This window comes from Ziziphus jujuba, chromosome 3 (genome assembly GCF_031755915.1).
Source record: "Ziziphus jujuba cultivar Dongzao chromosome 3, ASM3175591v1".
NCBI lineage: Eukaryota > Viridiplantae > Streptophyta > Magnoliopsida > Rosales > Rhamnaceae > Ziziphus > Ziziphus jujuba.
The window spans coordinates 17904107-17923317 of record NC_083381.1 but is presented as its reverse complement, the minus strand read 5'-3'; the positions used below and the strand labels follow the sequence as shown (position 1 = coordinate 17923317).

The following is a 19211-nucleotide window of genomic DNA, read 5'->3' as shown; positions in this document are numbered from 1 at the left end:
CATACATAAAGAAAATGTCTATGATTCGGAAAAAATAAAAGAAAAATAATAATTTTTACTACAATTTTGATGTAAAAGTAAAACTAATTATGAAGAGGTTATAATTTAGTGGATTATAGACTATGGCTACGAAAATTATTGTTTTAACTTAGTTATCTTTGGTGCAAGTTATATAGAGGTAAAATATACATTATATTAATAATTAATTAATGTCAAATCCAAAGTATAAATACTCTTAAAATTATAAAAAAAACTGCTACATGTATATCAAATGTAGTATTGCAAGTGTGTAAAGACATATTAAAAAAGTCTAAAATTATGCATTTTCTTTAATGTTTTTTCTCTCAATCTAAATTCTATAAATACTTTGTCTCAAATAACTTTAGATAAATATGTTGATTTCATCTTAAATCTTTAAATAATATAAATTTTTTTTTTCGCAATATACATATAATTTTTCAATACATAGAGGCAAGTTTCTTGAAATAGGATGTAGAAAATCATAACTTATTACAATATGAAGTTTTATTCGTATCTAGGCCCAAGTTCAGACCCCTTTTTTTTATAATTACATATAAAGTATTACAATAGAGAATTTATTCTTTTTTTTTTTTTTTTTTACTGGGGACATTGAGCTTTTTATATTGTTTGTCTAATGCGATATTACATGTAATCCATTTAATATTTCATCCAAAATCATATGTAATAACACGACAACCAAAAAACATAAGCTGTAAATCTTTTCTTATCTATATATATATATATATATATATATATCATATTTGATTAGTCGATGGCTAATATAAATTTAACTATGATAACTCGTTAACATTCGCGTAGATTTAGTAAGTATATATAATTTTTCAAGCTTATGGGCAAGACTGCCTCTGCACTTTTTGCTCCAACGATTCACTGTTCGTTTAATTAGAAGGAAGTGGAACCAAATTCCGGTACTCAGCGAGAGCCCACACTGGAAAAATGTTCCTATAAGCTGCATAGTGCAGCATGCAGTTCCTCATGAAAACTCCCATAAGTTCCTGCCATTAACAAATCACAAATCTATTACTCAAATTAATATAATTTAATTTTTGCCAAATTAGATTGGTTCAATTGGTATATTCCTTCCATATCTATACTCATAAGGTCGTGTGTTTCAAACACGCATCCTCCTTTTTAGATTAAGAAATTGTTGTAATAATAAAAATAATAATATAATTGATAAATTATAATTTAACCTGTTTGCTACAAACCTGTTGTGGGAAATCCCCATCTTCCAATTGGGAATTTATCAAAAGCTTTGCAGCTCGATGTATAGGAGTTGGGTCTCTATCAGCCTTATCACATTACAAATTAAAATTAATTACAATGTTTGTATATATATAATAAATTAAAAGTAGAAATTAACAATTAAGTAATTAATTAATACCTGTTGACCATGGATTAAACCCATCAATCCTATTGCAGTTTGCACCAGATTCGAGTGGGCTCCTTCAAATGGTGTATATACCTGCAAACCAGTATTCAAACACCAACATGTGTTTAAATTAATCTGAGAATTAAACATAAGCTTTTGAATAATAAAGTTTGAAAAATTACATAATCCAAGATTGACAAATACTAATATTCATAGGAGAACAGAAAAAGGAAAGACCTTGTTAGTACATGATGTGTAGCTCTCAGCCCAACCACCATCCTCTCTCTGTGTATTAAGTAAAAACTCAACACCTCTGCGCACAGCCTCACAATTATAATAGTTCTTCCCAGCAGCCTCCAGCCCTCTGATTGCGAACCATGTCCCATATACAAAGCATATTCCCCAATTCCCGTACCTGCAAATCAAAATCAAATACTCAATTTCTTGGATGTTTTCTTTCTAATCACTTTAACAGTTTTGATAAGCGCTGTCTTTAATATCATAAATATATATATACATAAAGTATGCACTTCACATAAACAACAACATGTTGCGAGATGAAAGCGTCAACATGTTGCCAGATATGAAGCATGTTTTTTATGGTGGTGTCTGGTGTATATTTTAGCAAAAATTTATGAAGTACCATGAGCCATCTGGCATTTGAATTTGCTCGAGGTATTCCACAGCCTTGGTGATAAAGTTATTAATCTCTTTCTTCCTATGCCCGGGGAATAACTTCTTAAATAAAACCAAGGCCTGAATTGAAGAGCAAGTGCATTCTACGTACCTGATTTATATTTCATCATAACTCTCAAAATTAGTTTACAAAAAGAATTAACAATTAAAAACTGAATAATACATATTAAACCACAAGTTAATGGAAAGGATTAATTAATTACTCATATTCAATCACAAGGTCCTCAAGGAATTCCACAGGATTCAGCCACTGAAGAAAGGAAAATAATTTGCGGTTAACAAGTATTTAAGAAGCTTGTGAAGGGGGATTAAATTTAAGATACTTTTATTATGTTCATATGGTAATGACATTTACTTTACCTCCAACCATTTTGGCGCTCCAGTTGGCTCCCAAGCTGAGACACCACCATTTTCACTCTGATTTCAAGCCACAAAACATCTTTTTATCATTTGCACTTCAAAATGAAAATAAGAAATGTAAATGCAAACTTTAGTACTTCTCCGCAAATTACCTGCAGCGTAAGTATGACATTAACTGCATCGTAAAAACACTCCGGTTCCATTGGCTCCCCCACAAGTTCCGGTGACATGGTTTTGAACATTAAGCAACACTGAAATATATGATAACAAATATTCATATTTGTGTTCTGTGGTGGCAACTAAGGCATCATATTTGTGTTCTGTGGTGGCAACTAAGGCAACATATATATATATATATATATATATATATATATATATATATATATACATATTCACACCCTTCGTTGAAACTTAAGATGTGAATATGTGTGCAAAATACCTTGAGAGCTTCTGCAGTGCAATCAGAAACTTGCCAACCATGATCTCTATCAGAGAAAGTCCATGCTCCTTTAGAAGTGTGGCGAAAATGGGCTAAGTAGTCACCAGAAGGATTTACCCTCACCTTATCAAATATTGATATTGTACAATTAATTACAACTGTATGTCAATAGTGAACCATAAAAAATAAAAAATAAAAAAATGAAATGAAAAAAAGAACAAGGAGAAAGATTCCATCAAGTTATTACTGAAGAAAATGTGTCATGGATTTAATACAAACCTGTGACATCTTCAAAAATTCATGTGCTTTCTTCAGTATAGGTCCAATTTCGTTACTAATATTGGCAGCAAGTAGAGCTTGAACTGAAAGACTAGCATCCCATGTCTGACTCCCAAAGCTCTGCGAAATATCCGAAATTCCCAATCAATATATATATATATATATTGCTTTCAAGCGCATGTTTTTCTTACAAATTGATAATAAATAAAAACTAATATACTAACTTGCGTGGTCAATCCATCTTCTGAAATCCACAAGTAATCAGCAACCCTTGGAATATGCTTCTTAAAATATTCACCATTGGGATCATCCGCCCAGCAAGCAAGCATCATCAATGGCTGTCATATGGAGTAATAGAGAGACTTACTGAATGCATTTTGTACTAGAATATTAATCTCTCTTACCGAGTTAATATTTGTTTATTACCTTTTCTACGCATCCAATAGTAATATACCGACTGTTCTCATCTTCATAATGGATATAGTCGATTGCTTTTTGGACAGCATACTCTCTTATCCTTCTAAAGAACCTGCTATTCAGAAGGGGCTCCGCCACATAGTAAAAACCATCCCACATCAAGCGTTGTAATCGACCATGTGGGTAATAATTATCCTCCTGCAACAATTAACAATTACATACATTAATCAACCTAGAACAGTCAGTTATAATGTACACATAGCACATTCAATTTTTTTATGAATTTTTAAAATAATTAAATATGTTTCACCTTTGCACAAAAATGGCGGACTCTGGGCCATTTGATTTGATTGTAAGGTTGGTTGTAGATTTCTTCTCTAAGCTGTTGAATGAGTGGTGTTATGGACCCGACAAACCTCTTTCCATAAAAATATGACATGGGCATGAACGTCAAACGACAATAGCAGAACATCTTGGCTGCATATTTATATAAATTACAAATTAAATTATGTATAGGATTTGAGTTTTACTATATATATATATATAAAGAGTCGAACTCACATCAAATTTTATATTTAAAAAATTATTCAAAGAATATGAATTATAGACATCAAAAAATTATAAATAAAATTTAAATTTGATTTTAAAATAATTTAATATTTAAAAAAAAAATTCTAATAGTTTTAACATAGCATCGATATGATAGAAGCCACATTATATTTTATATATATATATATATATATATATATATATATATATATATATATATATATGTATATGTATATGTATAATTGGTGGACTAGTTATGATTAAGTATAGTAAAAGTAAAAATTGAAGCTTACATGGATGCAAAGGGACTAAAGTTTGATGGAACCAAAACTCTGGTGGCATTGGGTTGCTTCCTTCCCAATCATACACACCCAGAATCTGCAATTAATTATATGTGCAACAAGTTTTATGTAATTATTATTCTGGAATTGAGATATTAATCATGAAATGAATATTCATATTATCCATACAGCCATCCAAGTCTTTCCCCAAGATCCAGAGTACATGGCGCCACCATGATCAAGAATCCACTTTCTGGCTCTGCTACACGCATTGTTCAGGCCGCCATCCGGACCTTCTCCGAGTATCCTCATGGCCAGATAGTTGAGAACCGTACACATCATCATACTTGGCCCTTCAATGTGCAATCCCCATCCACCATCTTCGTTCTGCAATTTATAATTAATTGATAATTTTCTTTTTTTTGGCAAAAGTAATTAATTTTCCGACCGATAATATTTAATTTTTTTCTAATAACTAATTAGTTTAATTACCTGATGGCAGTACATATACCACAGCATTTCCCTTCGATGATGTTCATTGAATACGGTATGAAGTGTCCCGGTAATATACATACAAAACACCTGAATTTTTATTTATTTTTGGTTAGGAAATTAAAATATATATATATATATATTTTTTTACTTGATGAGGCTATGGAGTAATTTAAAATTTCCAGCAAGAAACAATACGACGAAAATTTTTCTAAGTGCTTTTTGAAACACTGTTTCCGTTCTCTCACAAACCAGTGGACCCTCTCAGACGTGTGGGTCCCATATGGGTTGTAACACCCCGTCCCAAATCGCACCGGAATCCGTGCACGTTGATCGAGGTTGACCGTTGACCGTTGACCGAAGAGGGTCAAAAGTTGACTTTTAGACTCGGTGGGAATTTCAAGATGACTAGGGCACCGTGGCGAAGTGCACGATGCCACGAGTTCGTAGACTGGTAGCACGTCGAAAACGGAGCTACGGTTTGAAAGTTATGGACGAAACAAGTTGCGGTCCAAACTGTCCAAGGGGTGCCGGAGTTGACTTTTTTTTTATGGGGAATTGAGCTTTGACTCATGCATGGTTGTGAAGTGCTCGTCGATACGAGTTCACAGACTAGCGGCACGCTCAAAACGGACATCCGGTTAAAAAGTTATGGACGTTTGAAGTTTACCGGATACCGTATTATTTTAATATTTTTTTTGGGTCGGTGAACAGTGAAACGCCACGTGTCAGTTTCTGATTGGTCCACGTGGCATGAACAGTGTCACGCAGGGTTTTAATTTTGAAAAACTCTCGGGGAAGAGAGAGAAAGAGAGAGAAGAGAGAGAAAGAGAGAGAGGAGAGAGAAAGAGAGAGAGAGGACCCGCCGGCCGCCGGCCATTTTCACGTTTTTCCGGCCTAGTTACTGTACACGCGCCGGCCAGCCAGATTGCCCACCTCATTTCCGGCAAAACCTCCAAATTTCACGGCGAACGGCCGCCGGACGCGCCCGGATCGGACGTCCGAAGTTTGGCGGCGATTTTTCCCCTCCACCGCCGGCCACCGCGAATCGGCACTATTCCGGCCGATGTACAGTACACGCGCCATACACCCAGCATCCTCTCCTCAAGTCCGGCCTACCCACCAAAAATCACGGCCATCGGACCACCGACGCGCCGGGATCGGAGCGTTTTCCGGCGAGGGGTCGAAAATCTTCAAACGGTGATTTCTCCGCCGTCCGACCTCCGTTTTGCTCACCGTCGGTCCCGTTGGATTGCTCTCCTCACGATCTACAAATCTGCAAAATTTCACAGCAAACGGCCACCGTCGGAAATTACTGTTCCGGCGACGGTTGCCGGTGACGTGGCGGCCGCCGGAAATCACTGTTCCGGCGAGTACCCCGAAAATTCCGGCCAGCTCCAGTCCGCAGTGTTCGACCTCCTGAACCCAAATCCGACTTCCGTTTCCACCAATTCGCGACGGTTTGGGAGAATTGCGGAGCCGAAACCCGAAAAGCTTCCCGATAAAATTCCGACCCCGTCGGGTACGATCATCGGAAATTAAGACCGGATCTGTGATTAGCATCACTCGAGCTTCGATTCGGTATATAATTCGTAAATTTTAGTTATCGTTTGGTGTTCGCTCCCCGGGTACCCATTTAGGGATTACCCGAATAAAATATTAATATTTGTGGTTTTGGTACTGTGGATGTTTTAGGTGCACGTGCAAGTAGCGGAGTCAATCCTACGGAGGATCTTGATTGAGATACGTGCACAAGGTGAGTGACCCACCTTCAAATTAATTTTGGGAATTTAATTGGTGAATATATAATGTGTGATTTAAATATTTGGAATTTAATTTCTATGTGCCAAATATTTATTTGAATTATTGTGGAATTATTTGTGAATTTATCGGATTTAAGAAAATGTGTATTTCATCAATTTATGCCATGTGGAATTATTTTATGGTTTTGAGGATTTTGAAATTGGTGTGGTTTTAATGGTAAATTGGGCACGATTCGATTTTCAAATATTTCAAGGAAAATATTTGGTTATGTTGGTGATTTCAATTTTTATGAAATATGCCCATAAAATATTATGGGATTTGATTATGATATTTCGAGAAATTATTTATGCTTGGAAAAAATGTGGATATTTGAATTGATGGATTTGGAAGTTGGTGGATTTGAAAATCATGGAATTTATGGTATGGATTATAAGGAAATTGTGGAGAATTTCCCGGTACAAGCGGATGGATTATGCCCGCTATGCTTATGAAAAATGTGAAATTTGTTTTATGATTTAAATTTATGGATTTTATGATTTTTAGATGCACCGTGCACGTACTGGTGTTCTGATTATGTGATATGGTATATGTGATATGGTTAGTGTGCACACGGTTGTGATTAGCGCGCAGGTGGGTGTGAGTAGCGCGCGGTTGATATTATGAGGGTGTCCTGTGGATGCCATCGGAGAGGGCGGCCACCCCCCTTTGGCCGGGACACCAGGTTAGCAGCGGCGCAGTGGGACGCCACGCGACCGTATGCCGGTTTCTTTCTATAACCTCCTGTCTGGCGGTACCTTGGGACGCTGGGTACTGTTGGCGCCACTGGTATATAGTGGGTGCATCAAATGATTTTCAGAACTGTGTTTTAAAAATAAAATGTTTGGAAACTGAATTGGAATTAAAAATATAATTGTTACCGCTTCTGGTATTTAATTGATGTCTTGGTTTTCGGGGCATATGGATAAAGGGTTTTTGTGAAATTGTTTTAAAAGGGGAACCTTTCCAACTGAGAGAATTGTAAGGGTTTTGAGAGAAAATATTATTATTTCCAAATAATTATTATTTATACTTATTACTGTGATAATATATGGTATAGTAGTAGGGTCGCTCACTGAGATGATTAGCATCTCACACTCTTAAATTCCGTTCCTCTAGGTACCAGGTTGTCGGTGTTCACTCGGAGCGGACTTGATCTTCCTCGCTGTTTTAGTTCGGCAGTACCCTGTTATTCTTTTATTGCAGTTGTAATATTTCTTTCACTCTTGTTGTATTTATTTTGCACTGGATTACTGTATTTATTTTTTTTAAGTACTGCAATTTGTGGAACCAATTTGTAGTTTGTGGGAGGAATAAGGGGATATTTTTGAAGTGTGTTTTCAGTGCAGGTAAATTTGTGGTAAGTAAATCCCTTAGGGGAGGTGCTGCCGGATTTTCCGTTGGAAGGTTCGGTGGTATTTCCCTGGGATCAGGGCTGTCTAGGGTTCCGGGGAAGGAATTCTGGACGGGTCCTGACAGTTGGTATCAGAGCTCTAGGTTCTAGTATTCCTAAGGGACTGTGCATTGTTGTGCATCCTATCCGTGTTTAATCTCTCGTTTTACCCGTGTGAAAGCGTTCTTTCTGTTTGTCTCGAAGTAAATTCGTTGCCCGAGTTTGAATAACTCTAATCTTCGAGGGTGTCAATTAGGATCATCTATCCTAACGGGAAATTCCTATGGCCTAGTCGATGGTCGAGGATGCCTTTTCTTTTCGAAGGTCAAGCTTATCATCGTGAATGGTATCCGTTTCGTTCATGGAGAAGAAGGATGATTGCCTAAGGATGTGTGTCGATCGATTTCAAGGCGTCAAAATATTTTCCCGATCGATTATCAAAATTTAAATGCTTTTCAAAGTGGTATTTGAAATTAAAGGTGTTTTATTCAAGTATTTTTGGTTTTTGTTCGTACATGTATCTGTATGTTCTATTGTTGATATTATACTGCACCATATGGAGGCGGCGAACCAATGTGGTCCATGTAGAGCTAGCCCCATGATCATGTTGCCTACGAGCCCGGGGAATTGGACGGCCAATATAGGCAACCACCCTGGTTTGTATTGGTAGCAGAGTGTCGGTGACAGTTGGAATCATGGATTACGTAACATGTAGAAGGTGTCGTACGTACCTCCATTACAAGCGTGCATATTTTATTTTATGCTATGAATTTTAAGATATGAATTTCAATGTGGAGTTTTAACAATTGCCTATGCAAGTTAGGTATAGTTGAAAAATATATTTTATTATTTGTTTTATGTTATGGTTTTTCCAAAAGCGACTTAAGGTTAAGTATCGCCAATTGAGAATCCAAAGTAGGATATCGTTGAGTTCAAAAAGGAGATCCTAAAGGAAGCACGCGATTCAAGGTATGCGATACACCCCAAGGGTACCAAGACGTATGGAATGCTCACTGGATGACATGGTGGTTTGGCACGATAAAGGAAGTTGCAAGATCCGAATAAAGGTACTTAGGTCACCGATAAGTAAAAGTAGGGAGATGTAAATATGGATTTCGTGCTTAAACTATCATTCACAAAGAGAAGGTACGACAGCGTTTAGAGAATCAAGCAAGCTCCGGATAGCGACTAAAGTTCTACTTGGTGGTTGATGAGGTTAATGAGATGAGGATGATTCCTTAGGCATGGTTGGATGTTTAAGCATGGTTATTTTTCATTCTAGAAGCTAAGATCTTGATATCTTATTTCCTTGGAGATTTAAGGTTCGTATTGGTGGTGCTTTATCGATTCAAGGTGGTTGATATTGTTGGTGATAATTTACAATGATCAGGAGTATGATTTTTGGGACGTAGTTAGAATTTGAGAAGTGTGGAATACTTTATTGGGTTAAGGATCTAGTGATTTGTTCATAGTCTTGGTGGTGATGCTAGAATTAGGATTTAAATTTCTTATTGCTTGAGGTGTGGATTCATGGAATTTATTTGAAATAAGGGAAACTTAGGGTTTTCAAGAATGATATTTGGATGTTGAGAATTTTATTCATGACCTTGATGAATTTAGTTAAAAGAAAGATTGATGTTTGTCGAGGTTAAGACTATTGGTTAATCAATGAGGAGCAAGGGTTTTATAATTGTAAGTACTAGGAGGGTAATCGAAGATAAGTGAATTAATCTCAACCTTAACTTGGTGATACCAGTATTTGAGGAAATTAGACTTAAGTTCTAATCTAACCTTTTAAAGTGCTGATCGAGTCACGAGAGTTGGTTGTTGGTTTAAGGATGCATACTTTAGAAGCACCTTATGGTTAGCGTTCGACTATGACCAAGACTTGTAGATCGTGTTCTCGTGGACCAATTTGACTATCCTTAATTAGTGGGCATGAGAAGGAAAGTTGCACAAGAGGGAAGTTAAAGTCACTATTAGGCGAATGTAGTGGCAGATGCTTTGAGTAGGAAGGCTACTGGATCCCTTGCTCACATCCAAGTCATCCAACTACCTCTCATGGTGGAGTTGAAGAAGATGGGGGTGTTAATGCATATGCACCCTTCAGGAGTTCTTATGGCTAGCTTCCAGGTACGACCGGTGTTGGTGGATCGTATAGTAGAGACCCAAATGGAAGATCCTAAGTTGAGGACAATTAAGGGCAAGGTACAAGAAGGTCTTGATCCGGAATTTTCCATAAGGAGGGATGGAGCCCTCGTGTATAAAGGACGACTTTGCGTTCCGGATATCCCAGGACTCAAGAAGGAGATTTTAGAGGAGGCGCACAGCTCGATGTATGCGATGCATCCTGGGAGTACCAAGATGTACCGGACGCTTGTTAAGTATTATTGGTGGATTGGTATAAAGAGAGAAGTTTAGAAGACCTGCTAAGGTCTTGCATTATGCAGTTTCGTGGTAGCTGGGATGAACAACTGCCATTGATAGAGTTTTGTCCTCCTGCCTACCGTGAAGCAAGAAGGAGAGAGTTCGAGGAACTGCGACAGAGGAACATGACAGTGATCGAGTACGAGAGGAGATTCCGAGAACTATCAGAATTCTGCATGCACCTGATTCCCGACGATCACACGAAGAAGGTGAGGTTCATAGACGGATTGAAAGAGAGCATCGGCTACACCCTTTCCGGATCAGTACATCCCACCTATCAGTCCGCCAGGGATGCAGCGCTCGAGCTAGAGAGACAGGAGGAGATACACAGACCCTCAAGGCGCAGATCTTTCGAAGGTTCGTATAGCGGAGTACCTCGACAGGGGGCAGCTAAGAAAGGCCATAGCTCAGGCTCAGACAGTGATGGGTTAAGCCCACGAGGCAGATTCCAGAGGAGAGATAGTTATCGTATGCCCCAGCCAGCTCGCCATTCGATCAGTGTGGATACAAGCTCGTATCAGCAGTCACGCATTAGTTCTCCGCGGATTTGTCCACTTTGTAGGGGGAATCATTCTGGGCAGTGTCAGATGGATGGTTTATGCTTTCGGTGTGGGCAGCCAGGCCACATAAGGAGGGATTGCCCTTATGGTAGCAGCAGTGTGCTAGAAGCAGGTCGACGGACACAGCATACGGGGATATTTCCAGGACAGAGTTCCCAGGGGAGTCAGCCAGTAGAAGTTTCTTCGGGATCAGTCCAGCCGTCTGCAGGATCGAGTCGAGGTAGAGGAAGGAGACCCCAACAGACAAGTCAAGGTCGGGTGTTTGCTATGACGCAGCAGGGAGCCAGGACTACGCCCGACGATTTCACAGATCAAGTGATGGAAGCAGACCTGATCCTGTTGGATCTATCCGGACTTGAAGTAGTGTTGGGCATGGATTAGTTGGCAAGGAACTACTTAGTCGAGGAAGCGACATGGGAGCCCGAAGCGCAGGTGCGTGATCAGAACCCTTGTTTGTTCCAGTGACGCGTGGAAATTTCGAGGACGAAATTTTTGTAAGGGGGGAAGGCTGTAACACCCCGTCCCAAATCGCACCGGAATCCGTGCACGTTGATCGAGGTTGACCGTTGACCGTTGACCGAAGAGGGTCAAAAGTTGACTTTTAGACTCGGTGGGAATTTCAAGATGACTAGGGCACCGTGGCGAAGTGCACGATGCCACGAGTTCGTAGACTGGTAGCACGTCGAAAACGGAGCTACGGTTTGAAAGTTATGGACGAAACAAGTTGCGGTCCAAACTGTCCAAGGGGTGCCGGAGTTGACTTTTTTTTTATGGGGAATTGAGCTTTGACTCATGCATGGTTGTGAAGTGCTCGTCGATACGAGTTCACAGACTAGCGGCACGCTCAAAACGGACATCCGGTTAAAAAGTTATGGACGTTTGAAGTTTACCGGATACCGTATTATTTTAATATTTTTTTTGGGTCGGTGAACAGTGAAACGCCACGTGTCAGTTTCTGATTGGTCCACGTGGCATGAACAGTGTCACGCAGGGTTTTAATTTTGAAAAACTCTCGGGGAAGAGAGAGAAAGAGAGAGAAGAGAGAGAAAGAGAGAGAGGAGAGAGAAAGAGAGAGAGAGGACCCGCCGGCCGCCGGCCATTTTCACGTTTTTCCGGCCTAGTTACTGTACACGCGCCGGCCAGCCAGATTGCCCACCTCATTTCCGGCAAAACCTCCAAATTTCACGGCGAACGGCCGCCGGACGCGCCCGGATCGGACGTCCGAAGTTTGGCGGCGATTTTTCCCCTCCACCGCCGGCCACCGCGAATCGGCACTATTCCGGCCGATGTACAGTACACGCGCCATACACCCAGCATCCTCTCCTCAAGTCCGGCCTACCCACCAAAAATCACGGCCATCGGACCACCGACGCGCCGGGATCGGAGCGTTTTCCGGCGAGGGGTCGAAAATCTTCAAACGGTGATTTCTCCGCCGTCCGACCTCCGTTTTGCTCACCGTCGGTCCCGTTGGATTGCTCTCCTCACGATCTACAAATCTGCAAAATTTCACAGCAAACGGCCACCGTCGGAAATTACTGTTCCGGCGACGGTTGCCGGTGACGTGGCGGCCGCCGGAAATCACTGTTCCGGCGAGTACCCCGAAAATTCCGGCCAGCTCCAGTCCGCAGTGTTCGACCTCCTGAACCCAAATCCGACTTCCGTTTCCACCAATTCGCGACGGTTTGGGAGAATTGCGGAGCCGAAACCCGAAAAGCTTCCCGATAAAATTCCGACCCCGTCGGGTACGATCATCGGAAATTAAGACCGGATCTGTGATTAGCATCACTCGAGCTTCGATTCGGTATATAATTCGTAAATTTTAGTTATCGTTTGGTGTTCGCTCCCCGGGTACCCATTTAGGGATTACCCGAATAAAATATTAATATTTGTGGTTTTGGTACTGTGGATGTTTTAGGTGCACGTGCAAGTAGCGGAGTCAATCCTACGGAGGATCTTGATTGAGATACGTGCACAAGGTGAGTGACCCACCTTCAAATTAATTTTGGGAATTTAATTGGTGAATATATAATGTGTGATTTAAATATTTGGAATTTAATTTCTATGTGCCAAATATTTATTTGAATTATTGTGGAATTATTTGTGAATTTATCGGATTTAAGAAAATGTGTATTTCATCAATTTATGCCATGTGGAATTATTTTATGGTTTTGAGGATTTTGAAATTGGTGTGGTTTTAATGGTAAATTGGGCACGATTCGATTTTCAAATATTTCAAGGAAAATATTTGGTTATGTTGGTGATTTCAATTTTTATGAAATATGCCCATAAAATATTATGGGATTTGATTATGATATTTCGAGAAATTATTTATGCTTGGAAAAAATGTGGATATTTGAATTGATGGATTTGGAAGTTGGTGGATTTGAAAATCATGGAATTTATGGTATGGATTATAAGGAAATTGTGGAGAATTTCCCGGTACAAGCGGATGGATTATGCCCGCTATGCTTATGAAAAATGTGAAATTTGTTTTATGATTTAAATTTATGGATTTTATGATTTTTAGATGCACCGTGCACGTACTGGTGTTCTGATTATGTGATATGGTATATGTGATATGGTTAGTGTGCACACGGTTGTGATTAGCGCGCAGGTGGGTGTGAGTAGCGCGCGGTTGATATTATGAGGGTGTCCTGTGGATGCCATCGGAGAGGGCGGCCACCCCCCTTTGGCCGGGACACCAGGTTAGCAGCGGCGCAGTGGGACGCCACGCGACCGTATGCCGGTTTCTTTCTATAACCTCCTGTCTGGCGGTACCTTGGGACGCTGGGTACTGTTGGCGCCACTGGTATATAGTGGGTGCATCAAATGATTTTCAGAACTGTGTTTTAAAAATAAAATGTTTGGAAACTGAATTGGAATTAAAAATATAATTGTTACCGCTTCTGGTATTTAATTGATGTCTTGGTTTTCGGGGCATATGGATAAAGGGTTTTTGTGAAATTGTTTTAAAAGGGGAACCTTTCCAACTGAGAGAATTGTAAGGGTTTTGAGAGAAAATATTATTATTTCCAAATAATTATTATTTATACTTATTACTGTGATAATATATGGTATAGTAGTAGGGTCGCTCACTGAGATGATTAGCATCTCACACTCTTAAATTCCGTTCCTCTAGGTACCAGGTTGTCGGTGTTCACTCGGAGCGGACTTGATCTTCCTCGCTGTTTTAGTTCGGCAGTACCCTGTTATTCTTTTATTGCAGTTGTAATATTTCTTTCACTCTTGTTGTATTTATTTTGCACTGGATTACTGTATTTATTTTTTTTAAGTACTGCAATTTGTGGAACCAATTTGTAGTTTGTGGGAGGAATAAGGGGATATTTTTGAAGTGTGTTTTCAGTGCAGGTAAATTTGTGGTAAGTAAATCCCTTAGGGGAGGTGCTGCCGGATTTTCCGTTGGAAGGTTCGGTGGTATTTCCCTGGGATCAGGGCTGTCTAGGGTTCCGGGGAAGGAATTCTGGACGGGTCCTGACATGGGTCCTACTGGCTTATGAGACAATGGAACAATGCTTAGAAGAAAACTGAAAATTTGGCCGAAAGAGAGAGAGTGAGAGAGAGAGTTAAAAGTGTACTGACAAAGGGAGGGACGTAGAACATAACACCAGCATTCAGAGCAGGCCAATGGCCGTGGGGACTTTGCAAGGCAGACCAGAAGTTGATTGCCCTCCTCATTGTTGCATCAGCAGTCTTATAACTAATTTTCTCATCACCATCTTCAACCTTCTCTTGAGGAATACTTTGTTTGAATTCCTTCTCTCTTAGAAGCTGAAACAATTAATTATACCATATATTAACTTTTTATTTTCTAAAAAAGTTTTAAAATTTATTTTCCATAACTGATTGAAGATCATAAATAAAATCTGCACCTCAAATAACAATTTAAATATTTTTTTATATATAAATGTTTACATATATAACCATTATAAAATATTTATTTTTAAAATTTTAACACAAAAAATATAAATATTTCAATTATAAGTTACCGTGTAAAAATGGTGATTATGATCAGAGATGATAAATAGAAAAACACCTAACGACTAACAACCTCTTTCTCCTCGTTGTTATGGTGGGTATACATTATTGGCCGTTTCTAGTACAAATACCAAATTGAGTTAATAATTATTTCCACGTGTTCAAGTCAACAGACATTTCTAAATCAACACGAATATAAAATATGATTTTTTATATATTTTTTTTTATTATGTTTTTTGGACTTTTAAGAGAAGTTACAGTACAATCCATTCACATAGAATTTACATTGTTTTTTACAAAAAATTAATTTTAATACGGATTCACATGGGAACAGACAATACAGTAATTTTTATATATATATATATTTGATCAGGAAAAAATATATATATTAGGGTAGCAACCAAAAAAAAAAAATCTAGATTTGATTTCGTTGATTCCCTAAAGGATTTAAATTAGACATTTTAAGCTAAAAACAATAAGAAAAAGAAAAAAGTTCAAGCAATATATAATTTATACAAATTTCCCAAATGTTATGGTTACCGACATTGCTCAATGTTTGGTGTCGACAGCTTGCAAGTAATTTGACAACGATTGCGTACAATCAGGAGTGATTTAACGACAGCCTTACACTAATTACCAACAACAGACGGCAAAATCCTTAGGATTTGTTTCCTACAAACCTATCGAGCATCCACACCTATTTTGCTAATATCTGCAGGGTTTTGAAAACCTTGGTCCAATCTCTTCCCCATCATTTATTATTATCATTATTTTTTTCAAATCTTAAAGATTGCTTTAAAAATTAAATAAAATTCATTCGAAATTGAAAAAAAAATTAAATAACATTGCCTTTGGCCATTGTAGTGTCAAATTTTGACATAAATTATGCTTTTTACCTTTTCAATGTTACGAAGTAAAATTTTGATAGCATTTTTTATACCAAATTTAAAATAAAAATGCAATTGTCAAATTTTGTTGTAGGCCCCACTATAATAAATTTTATAGAGTGCACAACGATTTAATATTTTAAATTATTATAATTTTATATAAGAGTATATTACATTGTATATTCTTAAAAAAAATTTTAATTACAACAAAATATTTTTATAAAATTATAAAAATATAAATATGAGGATGTCCGATTGTAATAAAAAAAAAACTTTAAAGATGTAGAATGTAATATACTATATTTTTATAGATAAAAATGGATTCCATCAAATTAATAATATTTATAATTTGATAATATTATTTTTTAACCATATAGTATAAAAGAATCAATGCAAAAATTTAGCAAATAAAAATGGTATACTAATATCAAATTTTAAAAACACAAATAGATAATAACATTTGTCATTAAAGATACTCGTATAGAGTGAGGTTTTTCTTTTCTCTTACTAACAACAAAATATTATATTAATATTATCCCATATGAATCCTAGATAAAAGCAAAAATTTATATATATAGTCATTTATACCTGGAAGCGACAGAGGTGGTCGCTGCAGGGCTTAACGTTGAACCGGTTTTGGTAAAAATGTTGGCGAGCCTTTTCAACTTGAGCTCTCTCTTCTGGGGTTCCAGCATCAGCATCATACTCCCATGTCTGCCTGCCATGAAAGGTGTTCGTGCTGAACAAGTATGGCTCCTCTGCACTCCCTCCAAACTTTATCTTCCACATTCTCTGACGATTTCTATAATATCTTCAACTTCCTGCACAAAAATCATGTATACAATATAGGCATAAATATATGTATATATCTATATTTATATATGTACCTAGTGAGAATGATATATATGCCTACCTTTAAAAGATAATTAACTCGATTTGAGGAGTAGTAGTACCTAGCTAGTTAGTTAAATATTAGTTGAGAGAGGATCTCATTTTAATCAGCAGCACAAACTAGTGAATGAAAAATGCGAAAATGAATCAGAATTTTGATGTTTTTGAGATCCTATACCTCTTCAACCATCTCCTACGCAAGTAGAAATGGTTATCATAGGTTACGTATGTGTATATGTGTGTGCTTCGATCACTTCATGTTGAGACCTCCACTATATATAGAGCTAGCTTAGAGTACCTTGTTCACCATGCTTGACTTTCATAATTTATTGTTAATATAATAGTCATAGGAACATGTTTCTGGGACTCCCAGGAAATATCCTAGATTTTTTTCCAATCGCTCCACCAGCTCTGAACATATGTTTAAGAAAGGGTAAAATAGTGTACACAAATGTCCAGATCAAACTTCTTCTTTCTACACTACAGATAATGGTAGTAAACATTTGACCCATAATAGTAAACATATAGCGGCTAAGTCTGAAAATTCAAATTGGTTCCCCAACCAGTCGGTGGTGAGTTGTATTTGCTTACTTCTTTTCAAACTTAAAAAGTCTATCTTCAGTGCATTAAAATTTAAAACTACTAAAATACCCTTTGCTTATATATATATATATATATATGTATGTATGTATACATATATATATATATATATATTTTTTTTTTTTCCTTCCGAATTTCTGAATTTTTTTCTTTTAATTTTTTGTTTCCTCTCTCTTCGAAGTCGTCTGTTTCATAACTATATATGCTGTACAAGTGTGAATAATTCATAAAAATACAAGCATTGTCCAGAGAAAAAAATTGTGATATGTTAAAAGAGTAATAATTTAATTGGGTGAATTTTGAAAATTTTGATTGTAATTCTTACCGGTCTAAACAAAGGGAGGATATTTTTTTTTTTTCTTCTGAATTTTTTGGTTTTCTGTTTCCTCTTTCTTTGAAGTCGTCTGTTTCATAAATACATACGCTGTAAAAGTATGAATGATTCATAAAACTACAAGCATTGTCCAGAGAAAAAATTGCGATATGTTAAAAGAGTAATAATTTCAATGGCTTTATTTTGAAAATTTTGATTGTAATTCTTACCAGCAGAAAAAAGAGAATGTATATGTACATATATATATATATATATATTTCCTTCTGAAGTTTTAATTTTTTGTTTCGTCTTTCTTTGAAGTGGCATGACCATATATGTTGTACAAGTATGAATAATTCATAAAAATACAAGCACTGGCCAAAGAAGAAATTGTGATATGTTAAAAGAGTAATAATTTCATGGGTGAATTTTGAAAATTTTGATTGTAATTCCTTACCAGTCGAAAAAAGGGAGGGTTGCCAATTATATATATATATATACACATGAAAAATATGTTTATCACTGTTGATAAATAATCATTAATATATATTGAAATGACAATTTAAATAGCTAATAATAAATTATTATCCAAATCTACTAATAGTAAAAGTTGGGAACCTGTTTCCCCGCATTTTTTTTTTTTTAAATAGAATATTATGGCCCACGCCTAAAGAGTCTATTGGTATATATAGCAATAAGCATAATAGTCGGGTGGTTTTTTAATCTTGATTTCAACATTTTTCATGTTAAAAACAAGATATTTATATAAATATATATATTTAATTTAATTTAATACTTTTTTTTTTATAGATTATCTAAAAAATTGGACAAAGAATTCAGAATGAAAAAGGTATAACAAAAACAAAAGGGGCTTTCAGTAATTTTAAATAAAAATGCAGAGCCGTCCTATGGAAACCTCACCGTGGGAAAACACTTGGAAATATTCTGAACATGCGTCCAGTTTCAATACGGGCCCTATCTTAGGAATGGAGCGAACGTGTGGGACCACTTATAAAGAAAAATAGTGCAGAAAGCTTAAATGTTCAACAAATTGTAATAAATATATAATAAATATTTGAAAACATGATTTTTGGCACAGATGAGAAAATATAACAATAGAAGACTTGAGAAATAAACAGTGGAGTCAGCTTTTCGTCCAAACAAACAGAATAGAAGGCTACAAAATAAAAAAATTAAATTAAATTAAAAAGAGAAAATTATTAGCCAACCGATTGATTTCATAATTTTATCATATGTCCTATGTATGTCATATAATGTAGACAGTTCTCTTCATGAAAAGACAGGAAGTAGGCAAGTTTCCCAAACGTCTCCTTTTCCGTAATAAATCTTAACTTCTAGCCAAAAAAACAAAAAAAAAAAAAAAAGGGTTGACCTCTTTGTGTAATAATTCTTAACT

General features: G+C 36.9%; 1 protein-coding gene across 4 annotated transcripts; it reads right to left on the bottom strand.

The window, feature by feature from the left end:
* Nucleotides 1-754: 754 nt before the first annotated feature.
* Nucleotides 755-17335, bottom strand: LOC107422619 (lupeol synthase). Of its 4 annotated transcripts, none has more exons than XM_048477166.2 (19): nt 17180-17335; nt 16579-16811; nt 14708-14896; nt 4928-5017; nt 4625-4822; nt 4448-4532; nt 3916-4082; nt 3615-3803; nt 3413-3526; nt 3189-3308; nt 2910-3032; nt 2623-2721; nt 2471-2527; nt 2314-2360; nt 2058-2201; nt 1652-1829; nt 1427-1507; nt 1251-1334; nt 755-1037 (listed from the first exon to the last, which is right to left on the bottom strand). In XM_048477166.2, exons 2-19 carry the CDS (start codon nt 16777-16779, stop codon nt 921-923), a joined length of 2283 nt encoding a protein of 760 aa, XP_048333123.2. In that variant the 5' UTR covers nt 16780-16811; nt 17180-17335; the 3' UTR covers nt 755-920. The 4 variants fall into 4 exon arrangements, with proteins under 4 accessions (XP_048333123.2, XP_048333121.2, XP_048333120.2 ...); XM_048477164.2 differs by having other exon boundaries at nt 17060-17216; XM_048477163.2 differs by lacking the exon at nt 17180-17335 and adding an exon at nt 16904-17144.
* Between the last annotated feature and the right edge of the window lie 1876 nt (nt 17336-19211).

What these genes read in the sequence shown, in the direction of transcription:
- LOC107422619 (XM_048477166.2), bottom strand. Translation starts at nt 16,779, where the DNA reads ATGTGGAAGATAAAGTTTGGAGGGAGTGCAGAGGAGCCATACTTGTTC. An exon ending in ACCACCTCTGTCGCTTCCAG is followed by an intron (nt 14,897 to 16,578) that starts GTATAAATGACT and finishes TAATTGTTTCAG; the next exon opens with CTTCTAAGAGAGAAGGAATT. An exon ending in GAGCGCCAAAATGGTTGGAG is followed by an intron (nt 2,361 to 2,470) that starts GTAAAGTAAATG and finishes TCCTTTCTTCAG; the next exon opens with TGGCTGAATCCTGTGGAATT.